The sequence below is a fragment of the Oxyura jamaicensis genome, chromosome 5 (assembly GCF_011077185.1).
Source record: "Oxyura jamaicensis isolate SHBP4307 breed ruddy duck chromosome 5, BPBGC_Ojam_1.0, whole genome shotgun sequence".
In the NCBI taxonomy this organism is placed as follows: Eukaryota; Metazoa; Chordata; class Aves; order Anseriformes; family Anatidae; genus Oxyura; species Oxyura jamaicensis.
Genome location: NC_048897.1, coordinates 1,088,704 through 1,116,361, shown reverse-complemented (window position 1 = coordinate 1,116,361; position 27,658 = coordinate 1,088,704). Strand labels below are relative to the sequence as shown.

The window sequence follows — 27,658 nt, the reverse complement described above, 5'->3', positions numbered from 1 at the left end:
TTATTTTTCCTCCTGATCAAAATGTTCATGACTGTCCTTGTGATACCAAATGAGCAAGAGAGTAGATTACCTTTAGTAGTTTACCTTTGCGTGAAGAATCACATACAGGGGACAGCAAATCATGGGGAATGCCTATACTCTATTAGCTATTTCTGTTTCCAGGTGTTGTTTCCTCAAAAGATGTAAATATAGGCAAATCAGAGAACTGAAATCTACAGGTTCTTCAGACACCTGCTCAATAAGGGCATCATGCAGAAATATTAGAGACTTGGTGATTATATTCTTCTTTGTTCAACTTAGATTCTATGGCAGTAAGTTGAAGCATTACGTCCATCTCACTAGTTCTGAAACCTGTGTACTTCATTTTTTTTCTGTACTTGTTTTTTCAGAAAGAAAACATACCTGCCTAAAAGACTTCAGAGTACAGATGAGTAGGAACCTCACAAAAGAAAACCAAAACCTCAGTCATTATTGCATTTTTGAAACTCCTTTTAAATATGCTTGTTTATCATCTTGGTCAGTACCAAGACTAAAAAGCTTCTTTTGGTGAGATCAAATCCAGTAGCATTACTGGATAGTTTGGTCTTGGAGAGAAACTGAAGCATTTCATCAGTGCCCTGGCTGCCTCCCACTTGCTTCCCTTATTTTCACAGTATCTGGTAACATTGACGTGAATACCAGCAAGATGTGCTCCAAATCTATCGAAACTTTCCGTTAATGAATGTCCCAGGGGTGTCCCTTTCAGCCTCTACCCAACTCCTCTGTCTTCCAGGTTTGGAATCACTGCTGCAGCCAGACTTATAATTCTCCTGACCGAGAGTGATGGACTGGTTCAGACAGCAGCTGTGTCCTGAAGGAGAGGAAATCCTGTTTAAATATGGGTAGTTCTCTCTTTGAAAGACTTCCCTATCAAAGCAAGGTCCGGAATGGAAGTAGCAGAAAAGGCTCTGGGAACTGATAGGACAGAATACTTAGAACTGGGCTGAGCAGTCATTTGTGACTAATTTGCTATTTTTGAAAGGCTGTATCAGAATAGCAACCTAGATCTGTACTAGCATGGCTATGCTACTTTGCACTGTGTTTTACTTTGACTGAATCTCTTGTTTCAGCTTCACTGAAATTCATCTTGCTGTAAGGCTTTTTTGTTGTTTTTGTTGTTTCGGTATATTAGAGGCCATTTCGCATGATCTAGCACGAAAAGAATTTGCTTCTGTTTAATTCCTCAGTTTAATTCTGAGGTTTATGTATTTTGACAGTGAGACAACAACTTCTGAACAGCCACAATACACCAGGTATTGTGCTCTGCATCCCCTCCACCTATCCACAGGCTTACCTATAGATTCCCTGGTCCCAGTGACCTCTTGGTTACCGATAGCTATGTTTTACATGCTCTCGAAGGCAGGCAAGGCTAGTCTCGAACATGGTCTTAAAAGTCTTTAACAAGCATGTTTCTGTGCAAACATTTTTTTTCTCGCTTCTGAATTTTCTTCTACATGGCTGGTGATTTTTTTCTAACTTTTAGGAGAGAATAAGGTAGACTGATTACTATAGATAATATTTAGCCTTCCTCTTTTCAACTTGACTATCTTACTCTTTATATCTCACTTGAAATTGAACTTAGAGGTTAAATTTTATCCATCAGTGATACGTCTACTTATCAAAGCTGCAGTAGGCTTCGGGGAAAAGCTATGATGCATATTAGAAATATATGATGTTAGCTTTATTACAGGACTGCACCACTCGAATTGCCACCCCTTACATCTGTGACCATCATTAAATGTGCAAAAGGCCAAGCTGTAACTAAACAGCACTGTATCTGTGCTGGGGATGTGCCAGTGACATAAATGTGGAAGACAGCATGCAGTAGCCTTCTGGACTCAAAAGCATTATGAGCTTAGACTGAGCTGCCAACTCGGATGTTTAAGTGGGAGAGAAGTCACTGGAGTTTCAGTCGCTGTAGCTGATACTTCTTATTCTCACCAGACCTACAGACTGTTTTTCAGTTACTAGTAGTGGCATCTGCACTGACAGTTTATGAAGTATACGTACATGTAACAACTTTGCTACAAAAATATCTTGAAGAGCTGTAACCATGATCAATTTGTAAATGCTAGAAGTCATGGAACAATATTTTTACCCTTAATTTTACGGTTGAAATATTTTCATATTGTGTAGGACTGAGAGTTAGAATTAAAAGCAAGACCATAGTTTTATATCTGTTCTGGTCACCCTTCAGTCATAGTATTTATGAAGCTTCTCTTTCAGACATGTTTTATTCTTATGCACGTCACATATGTAATGAGCTAGTGACTTTGTCCTTCGTGTCTTTTCTGAGGATAAGTGTTTTTTCTTTTCATTTCAGCACAGTTTTAGGTGTTGCAGGTTAATTGTTCTTTTTGTTTCTTCTGCCTTTCAAAGCCGGCAAGCACCTACCTCTGATTTTAATAAAATAAACTATTAAAAGATGTGGACTGAATTTCTGTGTGGCCAAAAGTATTCTATTTTTCTGGCGATTGCCAATCAGATTTTTTCTCATCTGCTTTCTCCTTCCTCCCTTCCTCTGCTCCTTTCTGTTTTGCGGTGCTTCCTGCAACTTTTGGAAAGGAGAAATACAATGCAGCTGTCCCTTCTCTCGCACAGTTTGAGCAAGAGCAGAGTTTCCTGCTGGAGATTCTCACTCCTCTTGAAGCCCTGCTGGCATTTCTTCTCTTTAGAAATAGCTCAAGAAGATTGTATTTGAAATGCTATTCAAAGGGGCCCCTTGGCCATTTCTCTCTTGGGTCTGGGGTGCTTTGTCCTCTCACATCTAATTTACAGTGTGTTTACCAAGAAGCGCTCTATTCAGCCCCATCCGCTGTGACACCTGCCAACTGATGGGCCCTTTTCAGAAACAGAAAAAAAAACAGGTGGAATCAGTGCCTTGCTGCCAGCCGAAGACTTCCACAAGCCATTTATAAAGGAAAATCTTTCTAATGAGGATTGACTCCATCTTGTTCCCTTAGATACACTCTTCCTTTTGTGTGCAGTGACTCGCTATCTGGAAGATGGATCAGTAAACTTCCATTTTTTTGAGATAAAGGTTTAGATTGAATTTGCAGCTCAGTATTGCAACTCGCTTGCTCTCAGGATATTAGCAGTACTTTACCACAGTTATAGTTCTTATATGGAGTGGCAGCAGCTTTTACAGACAGGCTGAACTTCACAGAAACCGAACTTAAAATGCACAGAATGAGAAAAATGCCTCTCTTGTAAGACTCCTGCTGAGCTGATAGCAGTCTACAGGAAGACATCTATTTAAACAGAAATAAACATGCCTTAGGATGCTTGGATCCTATTTTCAGCTTTATTAAGCTATTTTCAGCTTTATTAAGAATGCTGTGTTTAATTTTTCCAGCATTTCCAGCCCCATTAATTTAGTTTACACTGCATTTGGATCAATTAGTGCACTTGATGATAATGCACTATTTGCCTCTGCCTATTTAAAACAAGAGAAACAACAGGATGGATTTTCACTGTGTTAAAGAATGTGGAGTCCCTCCAAGGACTCTGATTAGCACAAATGGCGTATCTCAGAGCCTGGCCAAGTGGAAATAAAAATTTCATGTTGGGTAACTGTCCAGTGGATATATACCTATTATTTTTTTCATTCCAGTGACTTCTCAAACCTGTTCTTCTGGCAAAATCTTGTATTCAGTTTTTTTCTCCGTTAGGCATGTTCTCATAAAGAAGTACTTAACAGGTATACAAACAAGTTCGTAGTAGTAGAGGTAGAGTCACGGAATGTCCAGGGAGGTGAAAAAAAGAACTGCTATCAAATGGCAAAGGTTTAGAGAGGCTTCCTGCTGTGATTGCAGTACCGTTAGAAACCAGTTGACAAGACATTCAGCTTTCCTTTGATCAGTAAACATCTTTATACTTTTTTTTTTCTTGGGCATTAAAAAATTCAGGACATTAAAAACTCTCCAAACTTAAGCTGTATGATCTTACTTGGTGCCCAACCAAAACGCGCATGTGTTAGATTTCAGTGTCATTTGATCTCTGTGAGCTACCAGATGTCATAAAAAAGGGGGTCAAAGAATTTCCAAATATTCATGTTTCATTTTATTGTAGAAAAGAGCCAGCTATAAAAAGCAAATAGAAGGCATCAGTTTTATTACACTTTTTGAAGGGTATATTTACTGTAGCGTCAGGTCCTAATACCAACTGTCCCTGCCCTCTGCTTGAGCATTGGCAGCACTGAATTGTAGTTGTTAGTGTAAAGCAATGCTTGCTACAGTTGAATCGCTGACACATATGTTATAAAACACTGAAGTATGACGGAACAATATGTGATGTTTTTCTGCTAGAGACTGTGATTAAGATGACTCAACGTGGAGAAACTACCTCTATTTATCTTTGCTGCAGAATGATTTTGGGGGTTGTTATATTGGTTATGGCACAGTTCTTTTGCATGAGTGAACAGCATCACATTTTGCCTGGGTCTTCTGAGCATTTATCATTACCATGGGGGTACCTTGTTTATTTGCCTTGCTTCTGGTCCACCAAAACATTTTTAGTTTGACGCTGATTGCTTACAAGTTTGCACATGGCGAGTCTTGTAATCTCATTTGCTTCACCAAACTTCATATGCAGTTCTGGGAAACATTCCCATTTCACTGAAGTACCTTCTCAGTGGCATAATACAGGTAAAGACAGATATAACTCACTGTAAAAATTGTATTGTGTTGCTGGATTTGTTGATTTATTCAACTGTAACAAAACATAAAGCAATAGGTGAACGACCTAGACTGAATCCTCTTGAGTGTCTAACTGATGTAGAAATATTTTATTCCTTTATGCTTCTTTTGGAAATGGCAGGAATCTGTGCTCTTCTAAGTATCAGTGTTCCGCTTCTTAATATCTTAAATGTGTATTTCAATGCCCTGGTGCTGGTCAATTAAATGAATGTGGTTGTGGATCCTGAAGAAGCAGAGCTTTTTAATATAAGTTGGAAAAAGACAGTATTATTTTTGTATGATACTCCACTGAAAGAAATGTACTGTCTTTATCTTACCCAATAGTTTTTGATGTTCTGCCAACCCTTTAGAGCTTGAGAATTACTGTGCTGGCTGACATGCCACATAGACCACAGTTTAAAAGGTTCATTTTAGATAGATGCAATAGTCCGCAGCAGTACGCTACGGGCATGGCAGTCTGAAAAATCTTGCGTTGCTGCCGACACCAACTATTCTGTGGATAAACAGATGGCTTCAGACTCCAGGTTGCCATTCAGAAGAGAGAAACCACACACCTGTCAGGCTGTGCACTCCTATGCAGTACATTTCTCTCTCTAAAGGTTCACGTCTGCTGTCCATTACTTTCCTTAGGCCTCTTCGGTGTCTGTACAAACACCAGAACTCTGGCTTTGTGAATGGCACATCAGCACGTCAGCTGCAATGCACACAAGAATGATGCTCAGGTTAACCAGAAGCTTGTTTTCTGTCCAGTGTAAACTTTTATTTAAACCTTTCTGTTTATGTAATAGCAGGACACCATTATTCTGATTCTATCCGTCAGCAGTAATAGTCATTTTCTATTAATTACTGATTCTATACAATAGGAGAGATTTATTTCCTTCTGGCATGCAGTACTGTTTGTAGCGTAGAACAAACCTAGTAACTGTATGGAGAAATTCTGAAAACAAACAAGCAATGGCATAAAAATAGCATGCGTAAGGTTTCACAAAGCTCTTCAGAGAGCTACTTTTCCGCACAATTTGACTTGTCTTGTCAGTGTATGTTAGTGAGGACCAGTTGATTGCCCCTCGGGGGACCATACCTTTTTTAAAAGATCAAACCTTATTTGACTCAAAAAGTGTCTTTAAACAGAAATGGCTTCTGTTCTCAGTCAGATGCATGAGAAGATTCTAAGTTTAAGACTTCATTTTTGTTTTATTTTGTTTTTATTTGAATGAAGATGACAATTTCAAGAGGTTTCTTAACTCTTCTAGAGTTGGAATTAGTGAGGCAATTGAGTATTTAAATGCTCGCATTGCTTGTTCTTTGATTAGTTTCTACCTGGCATGATTAGGTGTGTTTTGAACTTAGCACAGGTATAATTGTAAACATGAATGTCTTCAAAATAAACAAAACTGTAGTGTCTGATATCTGTCCCCATGCTATGCATATATAGCTCATTCTTGGCTTGAGCAACATGCTTTGGTGTTAAGCTAGCTGTCATTTAGAATTATTCTTAGGATACACTGATTTCCAGTGAGATATGCGAAGACTAGATACTATACTAGAGAATATACTACAGTGTATGATGTTTATTATGATTTCATGAATCATGGCATTCCACTGCTCTATTTCCATCCGTGATGAGTGGCATTTTAATATGGAAGTAAGAACCAAAATGTTGCACCCTTGCTCGGCATGGTACCTTCTCCTTTACCCTTGTTTGTACTAGATAGATAAAACAAACTCGACCTGAAAGTAGTTTCCTTTCTTGTCCAGGTTCTGATTGCTCCCAGTAATGTTGAAAGGTTTGAAGATGCCTTTGCATCGATACATAATTTTTTTTTTTTTTTTTTAATTTTCATCTCCTTGTATTTCTTCTCTATCTGTCTGCTGATGCTTGAACCACCGTATATTAAACCAGTTAATTCTCACAGAAGTCACTCTTACCATCTGTGATTTGCTTCAAAGAACACATGCTTTGTGGAGCTCCTTTACTTTTTCTTTTAAGATGATGCTTGTAGATTGAAAACATGTTTTCTGAAAATGTTTTTAAAACAAAGATTTTCGTGAAGCCTATATAGACTCTGGTAAGCTGCATTGAAGGGCGTGAAGTGAGGGGGTTCAGGTTGTTTGCATTTTGTAAATCTGGGAGCTCATTATTCTCCAGAGTTGCTGGTATCAGATTGCTGAAACCCTTAAGTGTGAGGGATATTGAGAATGAAAACATGCAAGTGCAGAAAGAGTAACTGTAACTGTCTGTCTTTTATAGAAGCCAGACATAGGCAGCAGGTGGAAAAGCTAACAAGCCTTACCTTCTTTCACAACTTATTTAAAGAAGAACTTCTAGGTTGTCCAACATGCTAATTTCTATTCTCTTGAATGACTCCTTATGCCTTATTGTTGCTATGATGTCTGCAATAGGCTGCACAGTTGTATGGCTGCTATGTGGCTTTTGGAGAGTCCCCAAAGCCATTCATCTCTGAGAGGTGTAAAACACATGCATGATTTTCTCTGAATTTAGTCAAGGAATATTACAATTACATTATATTCTCTCTAAGACTTTCCAATGTAGAACAAAATTTCATTTCTTGTCAGGACATGAATAGATGAAACGTCTAACTCACAAAAGAGGCTAACCCCTCCCAGGCTGAAGACCAAATTTCATATTGTGGAAGAGTTTTGAATATTAAAGTCGATGTTTGTTAGTAATTCCTTATTTACAAAACACTTCCATTACTCTTGTAATTTTTACGTGCTTTAGGTTGTGTAGCTGGGACAATTTTTTGTGCATAACCACCAAATGTATGAAGAATGTATATAGTGTGCTCATGATCAAATCTGCTGAGAGCAGGCTAAGCTGTTTGTTGTTACTCAGGGAGGCATGATGTTATGAGCAGTAGACGGGTGTGCTACAACAACAAAAATAAAAGCCATAGCCTTGCTAGCTCCCCACACAGCATTTAATGGGTTAGAGGCAATTTAGTCATGATACTGAGGAACTGATACATCTGTTAAGAGAAAATGCATTCTATGCACCATAAAATTAAATGTTGCATTGCCAAGCAATATAGCAAGTATTCTTTTAGTCATTTTTTGTAAACTAAATATTGTGAAATAGTATCATAAGAAGGTGGCACTGGAAATCTGTTTTGAAAAGATATTCCATTGGGAACGCATACTGCTTGATAGGAAGATTACAGCTGCCATTTACGCAGCCTTTTTTTTTTTTTCTTTTTTTTTCTTTTTTTTTTTTTTTTACATTAAAAATATAGCATGCACTGTTAGCAGGTTATAGCACAGGAAAGATATTTCACATTTATGTTGAACCTTATCATTCTAAATTAATCCAAAGTACTAAAAATATCAATACAGCATATGCTCTGTGGCACTACTGAACCACTCTTGACAGGTTGTGAGGCAAACACACACTATATGGAATGCTTTGCGTACATCAGGGAAGAAAATTGCAGCCAGACACACCAAGCTTCAGCTCCTGTGCACCTTTGAAAAATTCCATCACCTTTAAAGCACATCCAGTCCAGTTATACAGATTTTTTTCATTACTGGATTTTTCTTGAAGCCCGCAAAATTGTGATGGGGTCCATACAGCAAAATACAGGGCAGTTGATACAGGGTCTTTGAAGTTAGACTTGTGCTCACAGTGGCATTTTTCTATAAGGACCAACCGAGGAATTATATTTTATCTTCATGTCCTTTCATAATTCCTCTACCTTTTAGTACCGAATGAGGTCTCTCTAGAAAAATATTGGAGAGAGGAAGCAGGTGGCAGAAACTGAAGTCAGCATTGTGCATACTTCCTAGAAATTAACTAAAATGTTTGTGTGATTATGTGTATACATAAGAACACAAGTCAACAGTGTGCTCTTATAAATTGTCACAGAAATGTACTCCTCAGAGTCTTGTTGCCTAAGAACGTAGGGAGTAAATTCTAAGTCACTGTGTAAATTGATTTAGTTTTACTAATTGACACTACCAGTGTACATAGCCCCTTGGGTTTCTACAATGCTCTTGGCTCAGCCAAAAATCTTACACACACAGATTATATTTGCTGTTCTGCTTTTACTTGTTAAATGTGTACTTTATTAAATTATATTTCTGTACTTAACTCTTTGCTAAAAAAAAGTGCCTAGCAGGTTCAGGTTCTTAATGCGTCTACCTCACTGGGGGGTTGTAAAGCTTAATTGTTTATAATGTGTAAAAGCTTGAGATGAAAGGAATTATGTAGAAGCAATGTATTATGATGACTATAAGGCTGATGGTGATGCATATCACACCTGCTGTCACACCAGCTTAAGCTTTTTAAATTCCTTATATAAATTCCTTTATACTGGAATTTCTGCATAACTGTGAGAACAATACCAGGGTTTTCAGTGATTTTTTCAGACAAGTTTTTAGTGTTTCTTTTTTCACTGTTAAAGAATCTGGTGGCTCTCTCAGATACCTAAATTTATTCTCTTTTCTTTTGGATAAGTCTTGCATCTCAGGATAAAACTTATCTGGTAAGACTACTCAAGGTAAACCGAGATGGTAGCATGAACAGGTCTTTGGCCACTGAGAAAATTAAAATAATTGCTAAAAATCTACATTGTTTTTGAGAAAACTCAGCTTTTGTGGTAATATTTTAGGTACTGAAAAACTTCCTAATTTAAAATGCAGATTAGCACTGACATTAATTCCATCCTATTAATAGTTATTTGCATTCTCATTTTAATCCAACAAATGCAAAGGTCAGAAGTGCAAAAAAGTGCAAAAGTGACCGTACCTAAGAGATTTAATTATTTACTGTGGTATATTTTAGCAGTGTATTAGTGTATTTGAAGCTATTTTTTTTTTTTTCCATTTTTCTTCCTTCATTGTTTTATTTATCGTTCTTGCTTTCCCGAATACAAACTTCGTATGAATGAGATAGAAAGCCCTAGAGTATTGCTAATGGGATATGAAGCTTTTCATCTCTGGGTTGCCAGTTTGGCAGTCTCTTTAGTTAATACAGACCTTTATCTGTTAGATACTGCAAGGTAAGCTAGATTTTGTAAATGGAAATTAACTTCCTTTCCTTAGTGGCAAACCATCTATATCTAACATGGCATCTTTCTTGATAAAGACTAAAAACTGGATGGGTATTGTGGCTGAACTCTGAGTGCTTCATACTGAAGGAAAACAAACAGGCAGAGCGCGTCCTTCCTGTAATCAGAGGACTCTGATCTCTGGAACTGACAAGTCCCATCTTTCCTGTGTTGTTCAACAGAACACAATCATCCTTTGAAAAAAAAAAAACACATTTTATTGTGGGTGGAGTTGCTTGGAGTGAGATTTAAAAGATGGTGCAAAAGCCCATTAAAAATGTTTTCAGAGATAGTGCTGAAAACATTACTTTCAGATAACCAGAAGTATAATGTTAGGACAATGAGAGATAATACCTAAATTTAAATGTGCTTGTTTCAAGTTACTACTTAACATCTCTTAATCTCTTTATAAGATGTCTTTGCACATCTTTGATTCACCAGGAAAACCAATGTTGTTTTATTTCATAATATCTTCTTCCTTTCAATATCGTCACTATCAGATTACTGCACAGAATGTGCAGTAGTAAAACAAGGAATTGTTGATAGCATTCAGCTATCAAGCAAAGTATTTGTTTTCAGATTCAATTGTTATGCTTGTGGTAAGATTCCAGCAGCCTTCAAAATAATACTTCTGAATCTAACAGAGTAGAACAACAAGCTCACTTTCAGTCACAAGGAAAAATGCTCTTTCTAAATCTTTACAGTTTCAAAACACGGCAATCCTCATACAGACAGATATCCTAAAACGATGTTTTATTGATGTTAGGAATGCTTTGTACAACTATTCAACATTCCAGTCTTTTTAATAACACAGTTATTTGAGGTTCCTAGGTAGCTTTTCATTTAAGTTATATAGACTATCATTCACACTGTTTCTTACAGTAAATAGATCTGTGTTTTATTGGTGAAGGCCCCACTCAGTTGTACTAGGGAATGCACGAAGAATGAGGTCAGTTGGTATACCTGTTACACGTGGGTAGAATCCAGTGCTGAAAGTATCTGGAATGGAAGGCTAATATCCAATGAACTGCATAACATACACAGCTAGAAAACTACTTGTACATTGTCTGAATATTACACACATACTGCACGAGGGCCTAACCAACCCTATTTGCTTATTGTATCCATTTATTATTTTTTTTTTCAATGAGTTCAATGGGATTTGAATCAAAATCTCCTTAAGGCTATAACATACGAGATTAGGCAAGGGAAAACTATTCTGTTGTGCTTCTGGAACATGCTGCTTTATCTTGAATTTGAGATTGATTAAGCATAACTGATTTCCAAACAAAATGAGCCATATAATCACAGCCACAGTGGAAGCAGGTCAGAAGGTTCGCATCTTCTCTTTCTTTTTCTGCTGTATGGTGGGAAAAAAAAGTACTGCACCACGTTGTGATAATTTATTGTCCTCAGTTTTCCCAGTTAGGTGTTGCTGAAGAGGAATGTCTTGCTCTAATAATTGCACTTTTTTATGTGCTGCAAAGAAAAACTCCAGTAATATGGTATATCACGAGTCATTTTTCAAAGCAAATTTCAGTTTGGTTTTACAGCTTTAACTGTTGACCTGAATTTTGAAAGATGATGTTTAGTTGGTTTCTGGAAGAAGTTTTCCACCCTATTTTTCCATACTTAGTATTAGGTTACTAGACAGACAGATTCAGTTGCCTTAAAATGGTGCACTAAAAATATTGAGGAGTCTAGCCTTGAGGAAGCAGGGTAGTAAAGTGGCAACAACATTTACTTTGCACAGAATCGTCTGAGGATGTGAGAGATGGTTTCAAAAGTACAATATAACACAGGACAATTTTTTTTATATTACCTTTGTCTTTTACTGTTTCTATTGATCTTATATACATTTTAGAAAATTGCCACATAGCCATCCTCAGAGCCATAAAATAGACTTGATATCAATAAGTATTTCATATATGTATTTCACCAATAAGTAGAATGGACATCTGTTTGATATCTTTTCTGAATTAACTTAATAGCATCCATCTTGTTCATTAGAAAATATTTTAGGTGAAAATTTTATTAATCATGGTGGATAACTTGTGCATTCAAAAGTAAGTCCTGTTATTGGAATAATACAAAAGAAACAATTAGTGTTTATTACTGTGACTCATTGTACTAATTTTAAGGAGTTGATGTTTCATTCTTCAGAAAAACAAAACAAAATGTGACCAACCAACCAGAGAAGCAAACAAACAACCCCCAAGCACCAGCATTTCCAGCCAAACTGCACTTGATCCCAGCCTGCAAAGCATCCAGATGAATGACCTGCTTCTTCAGTACAATTGGCCACAACTTGATGACGCATCAGTCAAGCAAAACACTAAACACCAGGAGAATTTAACATCATGTAACAGCAAAGAAAGGGCCTGCTTCTAAGAGTTCAGTGTTTTCTGAGAGATATGCTCAGGCTTCCAAATTGACTTCAGTCTTAATTTTTAAAGTGCTGTGTGACAAAGTAGTGGGTTCTTGAAAAGACGGACTGCTTAAGCAGCCTAAATAGCCTAATGCCAGTGTCTACAACTTTAGTTAACCATTTTGATAAATACTACATCCGATGAAAATATATTCACACACAAAGTCATACATGTGCGCACACAGAGTAGATGTGTGTATGCCTAAAACCAATATTTAGCCATCATTTCTTTGTGATACATTCATTATTCCTTACAATCTTTCCAGGTACTTTTCTGTGTTGCCCTTTTCCCTGGACTGTTAGCGTATGTTGCCTCACAAATTTGAAAGAACTTCATGCTTTTCTGAGTGCTTTGAAAAAAACACTTCTCCAAACCCTAATTCCAAGGTCGTTGATCTTTGTTCATACTTAGCTTTAAGTAATAGTTTTGTACTGCCAGGATTAGACTACAGTAGGTAGGCATTATGCTAATTACATTTATGTATACCTCTTATATGTGCAATCTCTATAAATATAAATCAGGAATAGTAATTTTACAATCAGCTATTAAAAGGCACATGACTTACAGATTGTTCCAGGACTGAAGTAGCCATCATACATACCAGGTATAAAATCTAAAGCTCAAATTGGGTTGGGAGTCACTTGCAAATGTGATGAACTGCTCAGCTAAGGAGTTATCTTCCAGTCTCAGATGTATGCACATGCTGATTGCCATACTGACCTATGCTCATCTTTCTTCTCCAACATGTGGGATGAAAATTTTCCAGGAGGTTCTTTTGCCCAAAGTTTGTTCCCACCAGTTATGTCCTTCTCTGACGCCAGCCAGCTGTAAAAGGACTCCAGTGGCATTTGGCAGATTTTGTGTTAAATTAAGTCACACCCTTCCTTGAAAGGTTGCAGTTCACTGAACCAAAAGTTTTGTACTTTTTATAAATGATAGTGTCACACTTGAGTACAGGGAAAAAGAGCAGAACCTCTACCGTTCCCTTATTTTGTGTGCTTTCTCCTTCCTTTCTCAGCTGTCCTCTAAATCTACCTCTGCAACTGGCATCATCTGATTATTCTGGTACTTGGCTTACATAGTTGGATTGTTATCAACTATGACCTTGTGTGTACTTGGCTGAGTAAATTCAATCAGCTAATGAAATTGTGGTCTTTCCATCAATTGATTATCAAATTGCTTGTGTGGCTCAGCTAGCCCATCTCTTTTCCAAAGCCAGTACGTTTTGGTTTACCTGGGCAGTCCAGGCCTGACCCCCTTCTCACCTTTCCTGAATGTCATTTTTTTCGCTTGATGTGCATATAATCTTTGAATTTAGACAAATATCCCTGGACTTCATGGCTATTTTACTGATCACCGTGTTGAAGATAAATCAGTAAAAGAAGTATTTCAAAAGTACAAGAGAAGCCACTATGCCTTTCTCTTTTATACTGCACAGCATAGCAGTCCCCAGACACCTCCTGATTTACAAGGAGAGCAATGATAACGTCAAGAGAGGATGAGTGCTTGCTGAGGCAATAACCAGAAGGAGCTGTGGTCTATATTTTGGGTGGGGAACACAGCGCTGAGCAAAAGCCTGCAGTGGGTACCTGAAAAGGTTGTATATGCTGATGCTCTTTTTCCCTGTAACTATCTGTCTTTTTTCCCCTGTAACTCTCTGTACCAATGCACAATCTTTGAAGTGAAGGTGGAAGGAGTCAGGCTGAAGTCCCATTGAATTGAAGTCTTCTAGAAAACTGCTGTAGGTTTAATTATAGGGCAGCACTGGCACTATACCTGCTTCTGTTTGATCATAAAGAATGATTTCCTCTCTTCGCTGCAGGTGCTTACACACTGAAGCTAATGTGTGCCTGTGAGGCAAGGTACCAGGTAGTTTTGGGTGAATGTGAGCACCCAGTACGTAGGGGTTAAAATGCAAAAAAGTGCTACTACACTATAGAAACTGGAATCTCGTATGCTACCTAGAGGGCACAGTCTCACCTTGAGCTACATTACAATTGCTGCTACAAAGCAGGCTAACAGCTACCCCACGCTGCAAGTGTCCTGACAATTTACAGTAGACCTTGACTATGGAAAGAAAGTGGTTAATCTCTGATAAACTGAACTTAATGCAGTAATAGGCATGGTTTTGATTCATGTAAATGTCTAATTTATATGAATTTATATTTGAACAAAAAAAAATTATATATTTGAATAACACTATTTTCTTTCTTTAATTGATAGCTTCCCTTCATTGTGATAATGTGGGACAAGAGTTTTTTTTTGTTGTGCTTTTGGTACTGCTATGTTTCCTTTTGTGCAAGCTATGGTATGTTTTATTTATTTTTTATGTAGTACTGCATAAAAATGATAGTATGACAGTACTGCATATTTGAAACTATAGTTGGCAGCCTGGCTTTCTTACTGGCTTTCTTATGCATTAGTGCCTAGATCCAGGAAAGAAGCAAAAAGAACTTACAAGAATGACAGCCAAATTCCACACCTTTCATGAAAAGAGGCTCTAGCACTGCTAAATGCTTCTTTTTGTTCCTGAGGATGTCCATAATGCTCTAATTGGGGGAGGAGATAATTGAATTTAACTGAACAAAGTAAAAGAAGCTGTATCCTGTAAATACGCTGACAGCGGGTATTCAACTTGAGGATGTGCAGGAGCATGGTACCAAGTCTGTGGGCGTATTCCTGCTGCTCTTTGTGGAGCTGCGCAGTATGACTTCCCTGTCCCTGCAACATTTCACAAAAACAGCGAATCCAGCAGATTGCTCATTTTGGCTGGTTCCATACTCTGCTGATCCATCATGGAGGAGGAAATACTTAAAAACTAAAACTCTGCAGAGAAATTATGTCTATTTTGGAAAGGTCTTTATATGATAACGGCTTTTGCTTTGGAAGAAGAAGCCTGCAAATAGTTTGAGATCGGATCTATTTATAGCAATACATTAAAAAAGTATGATCCAACCATGATTCTTCTTTCTTTGTTAACTTGCTCTAAGTAGGAGTTAGCCTGCAGTTGAGGTTTATAACTGGTAGTTTTGTGGTATTGTTGGTGCCTTCCCCCCCATAACAGAGTTCTGATTTTGAAGGGTCTAAACCACAGTGCAAGTCTTAGACCCCACAGCCCATAAGATGCATGACATAGCATAAGCGCAAAAGCAGGTAGTTTTATGAGAGTCTGGGCACTCAAGATGATTTACTATCCAGTCACTGAGCTGCTCCCTGTTGGGTCCTCTTGTCCATCAATAAGACATAGGTACAGAAGTGTTGTAAAGATTTTCCTTAATTAATCACTCCTACTGAGAGTATAAAGGAAAAATATCTTTGTTGGAAAAGAATGATTTTTGATAAAATGTTCTAAAAGGTTTCAGCTAGCAGCAGAAACCTATTAGAGAAAATAGTTCAAATGAGTGAGGTTTGAAATTGGGTTCTTATCATGAGAGGCTTTGAGCATTCTTAAAATTCGGAGTTGTACTATCAGTGCTGCCTTATAATACTGTGGGCTCTTTTCCTGGCAATTAAGGAAAGTGGCCTTAGACAAACATTTTGATTTTGTAACGATGTTTGGAGATTAGTGGTTTTGACATTTCCACTTCCGGCAAACCTACAATACAGGAATAAGGGAGTTTTTAGGAAAGCTGTTTGGGATAATTGTGGTTGTTTTCATTGGTATTTTATTTTCTTGCATAAAAATATAAGAAATAATCTCCTCCCCAAAATCCACCAAAGCCTGAGGAACCAAGAGAAACCATTCAGAACAGCTGGTCTGGATTGCAGAGGCCTTTTCAGCTTCTGCAAAAATTAAAAAACAGCATTCAGTTCTTTTCTTCTACAGCCATTGCCCAGCTTCTTCGCCAACTCCATCCTATCTCACATCCATATGACGGGCTAGTGACTCTGATTCCTTGTGCACTTGGGCAGCACAGAGTCCCTTTTCACAGGAACTTGTAACACAGCCATCCCTAGTTTTTTGTTTATTTGTTTTCTTTTCTACATTGCTACTGTTATTTTGTGACACCTTAAGGAGAGGTGATTTTCAAAATGCTTAACAAATGCTAGCACATTTGGACGCGTGTACAGGAGGTTTGTTTGGATATGGATATGCAGGAAGGAATAGAAGGACAGGGAGATCTTTGACCTATTATGGCAGGCCTTGCAGTCTTTCTCTCCCAGATGTCAACTCCATAGCTGGCTGTGCCTGCGGATGCTGAGACCTGGCTGCTGCAGACAACATAGTTTTTAGACTCATGAGAAAATCTCTTAAATACCCAATACCACCTCATAAACCTTTTAATCTTATTTATCTTAAAAGGGAACAGAAGAAAACACCAGCTTACTGTGCATGCCTATGAATAGGATTTATTGTAAGGAGCAAACGTTTCGCATTAGTAAATCTGCAGTATTGGTTATGGTGGCAAAGTGTGTGAATGCTTTTAGTGAAGCCCTTTTACCCCTCCCTATCAGTAAATGTGTCTCCCTCCAGCTCTAATGACTTTTGGTGGACACGACTGATTATTTTAGACAAAAAAACTTTTTTTTTGTTTTTCCTTATCTTACTTCTTTTTATTTTAAGAACACAATTTTTTTCCTAGTTCAATGTTATGGAGAGGCATATGTTATGGAGAAACTATTCCTTTTTGTCAGTGAAGCTGATTATATATATATATATTATATATATATATTTCCCTTTATATCTGTTCTGCCACAATTTCTAATTCTTTTGTAGTCATGCAGAAATTTATTACTAATTCAAGATAGTATCTGCTGCCTCTTGTTTTCAAACCAGAAAAAATGTAGGTGAAGAATTTAACTTGCACATCCTCTGAGAATGCCAAGACCAGAAGTGAGCATTTTTTCAAGAGCTACAGAAGGCACCTTTTTAATTTTATCATGTTTTTCATAATTTTTCAGCTGTATTTCATACTAGTTACTTTCAGCTTTATGCAAAATTACACTTTTCTACAAATATTTATATGAAAAAATGTCAAAATGCTTTTCTTAAACCATATTTCTCTTTTGAGCGGTTTCAAAATAGACATATTTCAGAAGATTCTCACATGGAGTGCCCACATCAATGAGCAGGAGGTGTTAGTGGGCAAGAACACTTCTTTCTCCCACCGCTGCCTTGCACCAGTCGTAGGAGAGCTTGTGTTCTCTTACTACCATCCTCTCTAAAACACTTCAGCATTCCTCTCCCCGTGTTATTCTCCATAAAACAGTATGACATGCTACAAATTACACTAGAGCATAGCGGTCTGTGAGTTCAGTCAAGTTATAACAATGTGCTCTTTTGCCTCGAAGTGGTTAACAGTTAAAAAAGATTCTTCCTAGTCCTCAGTACTTTCCTCTTTTTATTTTTCTTTTTAGTGCGTTGGAAAATAAATCTAAAACATTTATTCTGTTATCTAGCACTTTAAGGTTTTTCATAGCATTTGTAACATCTCTTTGCCAACGCTCCATCTGTGATTTTAGCTTGCAGAAAACACTTTGCGATTCTGTTATTAGCTTAGATGCAGAGAGCTGCTGTTGAAATATTAATTGTAAGTTCCCTCCTAAGTGCAGTTAAGCCCACTGAGTAACTTGTGAAGTTCAATATGTATCTAGGAGAGGGTTGGGAGAGTGTTTGTGGGTACAGGGCCTGAGCTTAGCCTCAGCAAAGTTTTTACTGGCGTTAACAGTGCAAAATTGATCATGCCCTGATGCTTGCAGTTTCCTTTCTTACCCTAGTTCCTCTCCTTAAACACATGCGACAAAAGGGAAGAAAAAATAGCATTAAATTTCAAGCATACTTCTTGCACAGTTAGTGGACTTCCTGCTAAACTTGTATATGTGAGAGGAACACCACACTGCTTGCTAGAAAAGCTAAGAGCCATCATTTGTTTCGACTCTTAGATATCTGACAAGTGCACTTCTGAACTACTTGTGCGTTTTGGTCAAGAACCACACTTCGATAGAGGTGCTGTCTTGTGGTTGACCCCTTCTCTGTTTTCAGTCATAAGCCTCCCCTTAATTAATTTTTTGATTCCACAAAATGTAATTTACACTTAGAAATAATTTTTAAAAAAGGAAAAAGGCTACATTTACAGACCTTTTAATGAATTGTATTATTTGACAGAAGTGAGAAACAAATAGTTAACACCATCTGACCAGCCTGTTATCTGTGGATCACCAGAGCATTGTAATTGTAATACTCAAATTGGGTATAATTGAAAGATCAGCACCATTAAAATTGTATGCTGTGTTTTTTCCTCTCTTCTTCTTCCAGATGGTTATTAATCTTTTATTGGTGAGGTCGTTTGCCTATGGTGTAATCTGAAATTTTTCCTGATATCATTTAAGTGAGTAACTTCTCTTTGTGTTTGCAGGTGGACTGAATTTTAATGTGCTGAATTCTGTTAATTGCTTAGAATTAGGATGCTTTTCTTAGTAGCGTGCAAATGTATAATAAGCTGAAAAAAATTAAGTAGTATCACATGTTCCTTTGATTTTTCAGCATTCTGTGAAGAGGGATGCAGATACGGTGGAACTTGTGTAGCTCCTAACAAATGTGTCTGCCCTTCTGGATTCACAGGAAGTCATTGTGAGAAAGGTAAAACTTTGCTGAAACAGCTTCTTCTTCTTTTGTAATAAGAAATACAATATGCTGCATTACGAAATAGTTGCTTTAAATTGTAATCTTTTCAATTCAATCTGCTTGAAATTTTCTCTGCAGTGAAGATATGTGTTTTGGCTGTTCCATAACTGCCTTTTCCTAACTGAAAGATAGTCTTACATTAAACATGGAAATTTTTAAATGACTGGGGATGTGTCTGATTTTGCTTCCAGTGGACACTTTTAATTAATTACAGAGAAAGGTAAATGAAAAATATTTACTCCACCTGTCTTCTGTGGTGCGAGCTCAAGGTCACCTTTTGTTTTTTTTCTGAATCTATTAGGCACATTGGACCCAAATTTGGATCCTTGCTTTTCACTGGAATTCTTGAATAATTCTACTTAATTCAAGTTGTTGGATTCTTAAGGTTGGCTTTGTTTCCAAGTCACTGAGGACATCGTTTTCCATAGGACCATAAGTTATTGAAATGTATCTTACTAGTGATGCTTTGATTCCTTTCAGCCTTATCTCAAATCTTTTCCATTTCAAGATCTCCTCCTGGCAGCCTCTTCCATATGTCCACCTTTCTATTTTTCTCACAGAGATCTGGTTCCTTGTCTACCTTAAGTTAAAAGGAAGGAATATTATAGGATTCCTTATAGTGCTTTGATTAGGTTCTCTAAAAAGCAAATTTTGTACTTTATTTTGGTCTGCATTTGTTGTAGTTGAATTTCATTTAATTAACCCAGTGAGAGTTTTTTGTTTAGCAAGTTTGTTTGTAAACCTTTATACTTTACTGGTGAAAATAAAGTGAATTGTGAACACAAGTTGGATGATGCTAGTATGGGTGAGATTATAATTGACAAGCTGTTTTCTTTTATGGAAGAAAAAAAAGAAATAACCATTAAAGGGCACGTTAAATCACTGGATCCACTTGTTATCCAGAGACTGTCTAATAATTAGTGTATAACAGTGTCTGTTTAATATGTGTCTGTTCTGCTATAATAGAAAGTAATTTAAACCCAATTGTCAACAAATGTGCTTTGAGTAGCTTCTGAAAACTCCTAAAGCTTTTTATGGATGTACTTAAATCACTGTATAATAAAATCCCATAGTTTCTAGTTGTCAGCATTGTTTCTAATGATTTGGGAATGAACTAGGACATGAATTTTTTCATATCATCCTGAATTAATTTGAGTACTGCGTTTTCCTGCCTATAGCCTTTGGGTTATTTGTTTTGAACAGAACTAAGCTCTCAAGCGTCCTGACATTCAGGAATCAGTGCAGACAATATATGTGGGGAGGTAATACAAGAAAAACCTGCCTTAGAACCCCACTCTGATCCTGCTAGTTAGCCTCTCTCATGTATAGTTTGTCCATTCCTTTCCAAAATGTCTGTAATTCAGAGGGTACAAGTACATTCTGAGTGATTCAGGATACCTGAGATGTGTTGTATGGATGTGTTAATATGGTTCTACAAAACCAGCACCTGCTTTGCCCAAGGGTTCCCTGCCGACTCAGGGAGCTGGTGGCTTTAGGCCAGCTTTCAGCTCAACCACCTGTCTTTCACACATGAATCTTTAAAGCATCTTTCTTCTTCTAGCTGTAAAGGGATTCCTGTAACTAGAATACAGAGTCTTTAAATTGATGAAGCAATTGATTAAGATTGATAAATGGATGACATAACCACAATTGAAGGCTATGTTTTTCAAGCTTTTGTATTTTTTTTTTTTTAATCTAAAGTGTGAGTTAGCACACCAAGTAAAGGAAACAGCAGACACGGGATACTCGGTAGGTATATCAGTAAATTTAGAGGTACGTGTCAGAAGGAGCTAGCTTCTGTGTATAAAATCTATATGACTGGAACCAGAAGGATTTTTTTTTTTCTTTGGAGATGTGTAGGATTTATCAATAGTCTGCCCCTCAAACTAATGATGATAACATTGAGAAATTTGAATTTGCTCTGAATATGAGAAGTCATATTTTTTACTGTTTGAAAGCTTTAACTGATATACGTTATGTTGTATGTGTATTTCAGTAGCTAAGTGAATGTCAGGTCTCTGATAACAGTTTCAGCCATCTGAAGGTACGTGTCCTGGAAAAACTACAAAAACTGTGTATTGAGAGTAGAAAGGTGATGAACCATCTTTGAAGCAGACCCTTTTGCTTACCTGCTTGCTCCTGGAAGATGCAATAGTGTCAGGAATGGGAGGTCGAGAAGACTTCCTTCATAGTCTCACTTCATTTTGCTGCATTTTTATTGGAGGACTTCTAAACTATTCAAAAAACATTTGTTTCTTTATTTGTTTTCCTTCTGTTGTATGTAATATTAGAAATAAGCAGTTGTGTTTAGCATATGGTAGCACTCCCTCAATCATGACATAGTTTGAAGGCTGTGAAATGGTGGGACATGACTTTAAATCAAACATTCCTGGTGAAATCTTGTCTGATGGAAACTCATGGTGAGATGATGCATATCTGTAGTAAAGTGATGTGTTTGGGTAATGTATTCTATTCACCAAGGTGCATTTAATGATGTCCTTCAAACCAACAGCATAGCAACCCTTTATACATTATTGGTGAGCTTGAAAGGACTCCTCACTAGCTAAAAACAGTGTGACCCAAATTGGCTTTAACGTCATGGAAAGGGTAAAACAAACCATCAATTAGTAAGGTCACTGAAAAGCAGGTGTGTTTCCTTCTGAATATGAATCATATGTTACTCATTTGTTCTGACTGTCTGGTTGAAATGATATTAGGTTAATTAAAAAATCAGGTATTTGAGAAGACTGGGATATATCGTGGTAATTTACTCAGTTGAAAAGGTGAAATTAAAATACATATTTAAGGTGTATGTACAAATACATAATTCAGCATGCTGCTAAGAATTAGCTATTACCAGTTGTTTTACCCGAAATGCAGAATTCGCATAACACCGTTGTGGGGCTGCCTTTTCTTTTTGCATGCAGTGTAAACTGCAGATTGTTATCCAGAGATACTGTCAAGTATCTCTTTCAATCCATTCTTTACAAATGCTTTTTCTATAACTGTGAGCTTGATGCTTTTTACAGACTTCTTGTCATTTTCTGTTTAGGGACTGATTCTATTTTCTGATTTTTTATTTGTCTGTTTTGTTTAGCTGGCCGTGGCTGAAATAAATGATCTGTGTGATCATTACCATTTGTGATAACTAACATAGTTGTGATGCCTATGCTAGAAAGTTTTTGTGTTAGAAATGTTGCTTACATTGCTGTATGGTTCCAGCACATCTACGCCTGGCTGCTGAGCTGGAGATGTGCATCCTTAAGTGTATGTAATTCTGTTGGCTTAAGCCCAGGTGCATTCTTGGCAGGGATCCCTGTTAAATGCTTCCAAGAGACATTTTGCTGTGCAGAGAGGAGTGCAAACACAATGCTCTGAGAGTAGTTGGCAGCATGGAGTCAAATGCCCTAGTTTTTCATCCAGGAATGTTTTCTCCATCTCATGTTTTAGCAATATTTTAAAATAAATAAAATCCCATCATTCACTGAGCTGCATTTCTCTCTCAGTGGGTGAGCCACAGGTCAGTGGAGTTGTAATGCTGGTTTTGTAGACGGGCTCAGCTATTATTCTGTATTAGTGGAATGGTAGTCATTATACTGCCGCTGATGAAGCACTGAGAATGAGTTAGGCATAACAATGTAGAAAAGCAAAAGATCAGAGTAAACAAATGATTGAAACTGCAATATGTTGCAGGCATTGAACACCTACATGCAAGGAGTTCTGTATATGGGCCTAAGAAATACCCACCATCTTCAACACAGCTCTGTGATGGTGTTCAGCGGTTACAGACATTTCAATTAGGGAAGTTAAATCCTGGCATTACACAGCAAGTTAAGAGTAGGTGTCCAGCACAGAAACACAGGAGGAGAGCAGCCATGGGAAAACAGACTGTCATCCTGGGCTAGATACCTCAGACTCGAGCTGGTTCCTAGGCACAATCCAATTGTTACTCAAACATAAGCCACTTCTTTACAGTACCTCCTGCATGAATTATAACTTCGGACAGTAAGAAGGAAAGAGCAAAAAGGTTTGAAGAAGCAGGTTCCTATCTAGAGGCAAACTGAACAAAGTTTTATTTTGTTTTGTTTTGTTTGTTTGTTTGTTTGTTTCCTCAAAGCTGCAGGAGGGCTTTTGCACTGCTCGAGCAACATGTCCAAAATTGCACCAAACCTTTGTTCCCCTGGCTTATGAAAGCTATTGTCTGAGCTGGTATACGCTGCATGAGGAATATGATTCTGGTAGATTAGAAGGACTGTGTATTGACTAAAGCTTAGAGAGGTAAATGTTTTTGTTGTAGTCTTGTCTAGTCTTTCTAAAATGCAGGTAAACTTTTTTTTCTTTATCAAATGGATGAATGGTGTCAAAGAATTGTCTGCTGACTGAAAACAGTCAGAAGTAAGGGTAAAGCATGGCAGAGAGACATCAGAAGGTGATAATTACTGAGGTTATATTTTTGTGTGTGGTTTTGGACTGTGTGTGCAAAAGATTGTTGGACACTGAGGGGAGGGGTCATTTTTCGGTATGTGCCATGGTTGAGAAACGTGCTCCGAATCCCAGTGATCATGCTTGTGAATGACAAAAAATCAACACTTGCAGTGCTGTATTAGTTACATAAGGATTCTTCGATGCAGTGGGGTTTTAACAGGTGCACAATGGAATGTTGCAATGCTTATATCTAGTAGTTGGATATGTCTGGAAAATGAGGAGGCCTTTAGTTTGTTTCATATTAGCTTGCAGAATCTGGAGTTGTTGTCCAGACACTGCATACTGTTTTGTTGACTCATCTCTTAAATTGCTTCTTTTGGTATTTCTTTTCTTCTGCAGTCCTTTGGGTAAAAATCCCTGTAGTCTATTCCTTTGGACCCTGGAAATAGCAAGAAATGTGAGAACTGTCTTTCCATGTGCTATTTCTTTGATTCCTGAGCTGGATCAATCTTTAGGTGTGTAGCTATCAAAGACATTTCAGTTGAGGAACCTGGTTTAAAAAAAAAAAAAAAAAAGGCAAACAAAACCCAAAGCAAAACTGAGAAAGAGATTTTCAGTGAGTACAGTAAGTTAAATGTCAAAACTCCCTACTTTCTCCATCTAAAGATGTTTTGTAAAATATGAAGCAACGTTTATTTTGGGAAACAAACCAGCTGTGCAGCTGTAGGCACAAGGCTTTGCATTAGATTCTTTCTAAAGCCTCTCATTTCAAGGTGAGGCAAAGCCTGTACAGTGCGATATAGGAGGGCTGAAGCGAGCGATGCTTAACTTATTACAGAAAATGGTGATTGTGGCTGATACAACACTCCCGAGAGTGTGACAGATCCAGAGAAGGCAGATGCTCCAGGTGGCTGAGGTTACCCTCCTCCATTTGCTGCCAAGCTGTTTACAGCATTTGCCCCAGTGGTGCTTATTGCAAAATGGCAAGAGGTGATATCTTAATATGATAGAAGAAACAAAGTTGTCATTTGTAAAGATATCAGGGAGTAGATGAAAGAATATCTACTAGAAAAATCTGATTAAGACAGTCTCTAAGGATCAAGGGGACATCTGCCTGCAAATCAACAAATAACTCTCAATGGGAGGGGAACAAAAGTTACTTCTCACACTGCCAAGCCAAAGAATAGTGAAATCTCCCAGACCAGGAACAGCACTTATCCCAAAGGCTGGGGAGATTGGACTCGTTTTTTTGTAGTACTTACGCTGCCTTGTGTACTGCAAAAATTGAAGTTTAAAAGCCAGCAGAAACATTAAGCAGTGAGTGCATTTATTTATTTATTTATTTATTTCCAAGGGATATTTTTATGTTGCTGTATTTGTAATATTCAGCTGTCCGAGCATATATACTTTTCTTTGATTTTAATGAAAGGAATGTCTGCTATATTAATCTCTACTGTTAGCTGAGATGATACCTTGACATTCCAGGTAACAAATGATTCTAATATTCTAATGTTTTATTACTTGTATGACTTGTGGTCATAAAATTTCTTTCATAGTCTTCTGACTTGGTGAGAAGGAGCTTTGTTTTTTATTTTTTATTTTCTTTAAGTCAGAGAAAATTGTTTTCTATTCTCTCAGGTCCCCAAAACTTGTTCTTAAAAATAGGGTTGTATAATTTTGCATGTCCTGGTTGGATAATGCACACTATTCTAGTTTCCCACAGTTCGAGTTTCTCCACTCAAATTTTACTTTTCTCTCCCAGCCAGTGTCTATATACCAGCTGTACATGTCAGGTATCACTTAAGGATGCAATTTTATTCAGAGAAAAGAAAGGCAAGATTTAGATAGTTGACATCTAATTTGCATTTGGATTCATACAGAACAATGTAATGAAGAGGTAATTTCTGTTGATCAAACTTTATACTGCAGAGAAGATCCAAGCCCAGATTTTAAAATTTTTGTTCTCTTGCCTTATATATTTACAAAAATACCTTTAGATAGTGTCTTGGCTGGCCATCTTCTTTGTATCCCAGTTGCTGTTCAAGGTGTTCTTGGATTAGCATCTTGTGAAGATCAACTGTAGAACTTATAGAGCTTACAAAAATAGCTGCTATATATTATTCTTCTGTAGTACCTTAGCAGTGAAATAAAAATAAGTAGCATATTTAAATAAATGAATGGATGCATCTCTAGGAAGTCAGTGGCTTTGCATATTCCGTTTGTAATGGAGCAATATTTTTAACTTCTTCATTGTGTCTGTCCTACTGAAAAGCAGGCAGTGAAAAATCTAAAAAGAAAATGACAAAATACTTTGGAAGGGAAGGAAAAGAGTGGGAAACTTAGGAATAAAGTGATGGTTCACCTAGATCTTCTTTAGATTCAGGTACCTTGCCAAAGCATTGGATAGTAACCTATTTTCGGTCTTCTTAGATAGCTAATAGAAACTGTCTTGAAATTAGAGATGAGTGAGCCTTTTAGCAGTATGGAGGGAGCTGACTGAAATTATATGAAAACTTGACTTTTTGTTGTGATGGGGACTAAAAAACATAGCTTAAACCATTAAAGCAAAACAGTTCTTTAGTGCATTGGAGTTCAGTGATTGATTCAGTCAAGTCCTACATGAGAAACATCCTCAGCCACAGGAGGTGAGCTTTCAAATGGCCCTTCACAGAACAAGGCTGCATAAATGCTATGAAGTTGCAGAAAATGCAGGAGCGTGAGAGCACCACTCAAATGAATGCTTACATGCGCTGTAGTAGTTGGAACATCAATGTGAGCATCATTCCCCTGAACATGTCCAGTGAGCCCCTTGTGCATTCCCATTCCCATCTCACTAGCCACATGTGGTTACCATTGAAGACAGCCACGGTTGTCTGGCTTGGAGGAACTTCCAAGTAGAAAGAGAGTTCTTGTGTTCCCCCCAGGACTGGGGGTGCTGCACATACTGCGCCTTAGCGAGCCTCTCAGAAAAGACAACGCTCCTTATACTGCGTGGACATCGTCACACAGTGGCACACCTTTGTGAAGAAGAACTTGTCTTCCAGATGCATGTCAAAAGGAGATGGTGCATTTCCTCAGGTTGATGTACCTACACAAAAAGAAGGTTGCCCATGTGGCTGGTCTCAGTAACATTATATCGTTATTTGTCCATAAGTTCTAATTACGCAGTACAGAAGGAAAATCATGCATAGAAAGAGACAGGTAAATCAAAGAATAGCAAACTCCTAAGCTCTAAATAAAGGCTTTGTATTCATTCTGAACATCCTACAGCTTGCAGCCTACACAGCAAACTTTTGTTCAAAAGCCTTGCTGAAAATGTGGCTGTGGAAATTGTTTGCTGCTGTAGGCCTGGTTGCTTTTGCCCTTTTTTGAAGTGCTCAGTCCCTAACTTAGCATTCATCCAGTTTATCACCAGGATCATCTCCCACACCGTCTGTGCAATTGTACCTGCTACAGTTTCTTCTTGGATTCAGAGGACCCAGGTGATGTGATTTAAATTTGTTTCAAGTGGCAGAATCACTACTTGAATATATTAAAGAAAACAGACTTACAAAGCACTCAAAAATATGAACAAATATTTATATTTGAGCAAATATATTCATATATTTATGAAATTTCCATTTGACAACTAGGAAGTTTCCATATGTGAAGCAATCCTATATGGATGTGAGCTGAAAAAAATAGTTGCTTTAAAATACATAATTCATGATGGATTAGCCAGATTAGTCATTTTACTCTGGTTAATAATAAAAAACAAACAAACAAAAATTTAAAAAATAAACAAACCAAACAAACAAACCAACCCGCCAAAAAACAGGCCTGCTCTGAATGCAGTGCACTACTGCTAATTTTGTAACATTTAATGCTACAGTTTGTCAGGATAGTCTGACACCCTTTTATGCTTCCTTAAGGCAGATACCTATATGTGAAAAACAGAATATTTCTACGGAGAGATGTCAGAATAGATAGTGAACTAACTAAATATTAAATAAAAACTGTCTTAGTGTGTCTGACTACAGGAAATATTTAGGCGACAGTACTGATTTTAATAAGCTCTCTACCGTCTTTTTCTTATCAATAACCTGTTGTAGACTGGGGAATCAACCGTGAATATTGAAATTTACTGATACCCTAGAAATATTACTTGAGATGTACAGAGTGTGCATAGAGAGGAACTTGGATTTCTTTTAAGGCAATTCCTCTTGGTTTCAGGGAGAGTTTCATCTGCATGAAAGCCTGAGGATCTGGTGCAGTTGAATTAGGTGAAATGAAAAATAAATTGCTCTAGTGAAATAAAAGAACAGTTGGGGGGGGATTAAGTAGAATTAGCTGTGTTAGTTGCATTTGCAATGATAAATATGCCACCTTTAACTCATT

General features: G+C 37.5%; 1 protein-coding gene across 4 annotated transcripts in view; it reads left to right on the top strand.

Annotated features, from left to right (window-relative positions):
• Positions 1–27,658, top strand: part of NELL1 (neural EGFL like 1) — a 291,463-nt gene that overhangs the window by 204,912 nt on the left and 58,893 nt on the right. For all 4 annotated transcript variants that reach the window (XM_035328005.1, XM_035328007.1, XM_035328006.1 and 1 more), the window contains exon 15: positions 18,716–18,811. In XM_035328005.1, coding sequence (XP_035183896.1) covers positions 18,716–18,811 — 96 coding nt within the window. The remainder of the gene's footprint in view (positions 1–18,715; positions 18,812–27,658) is intronic.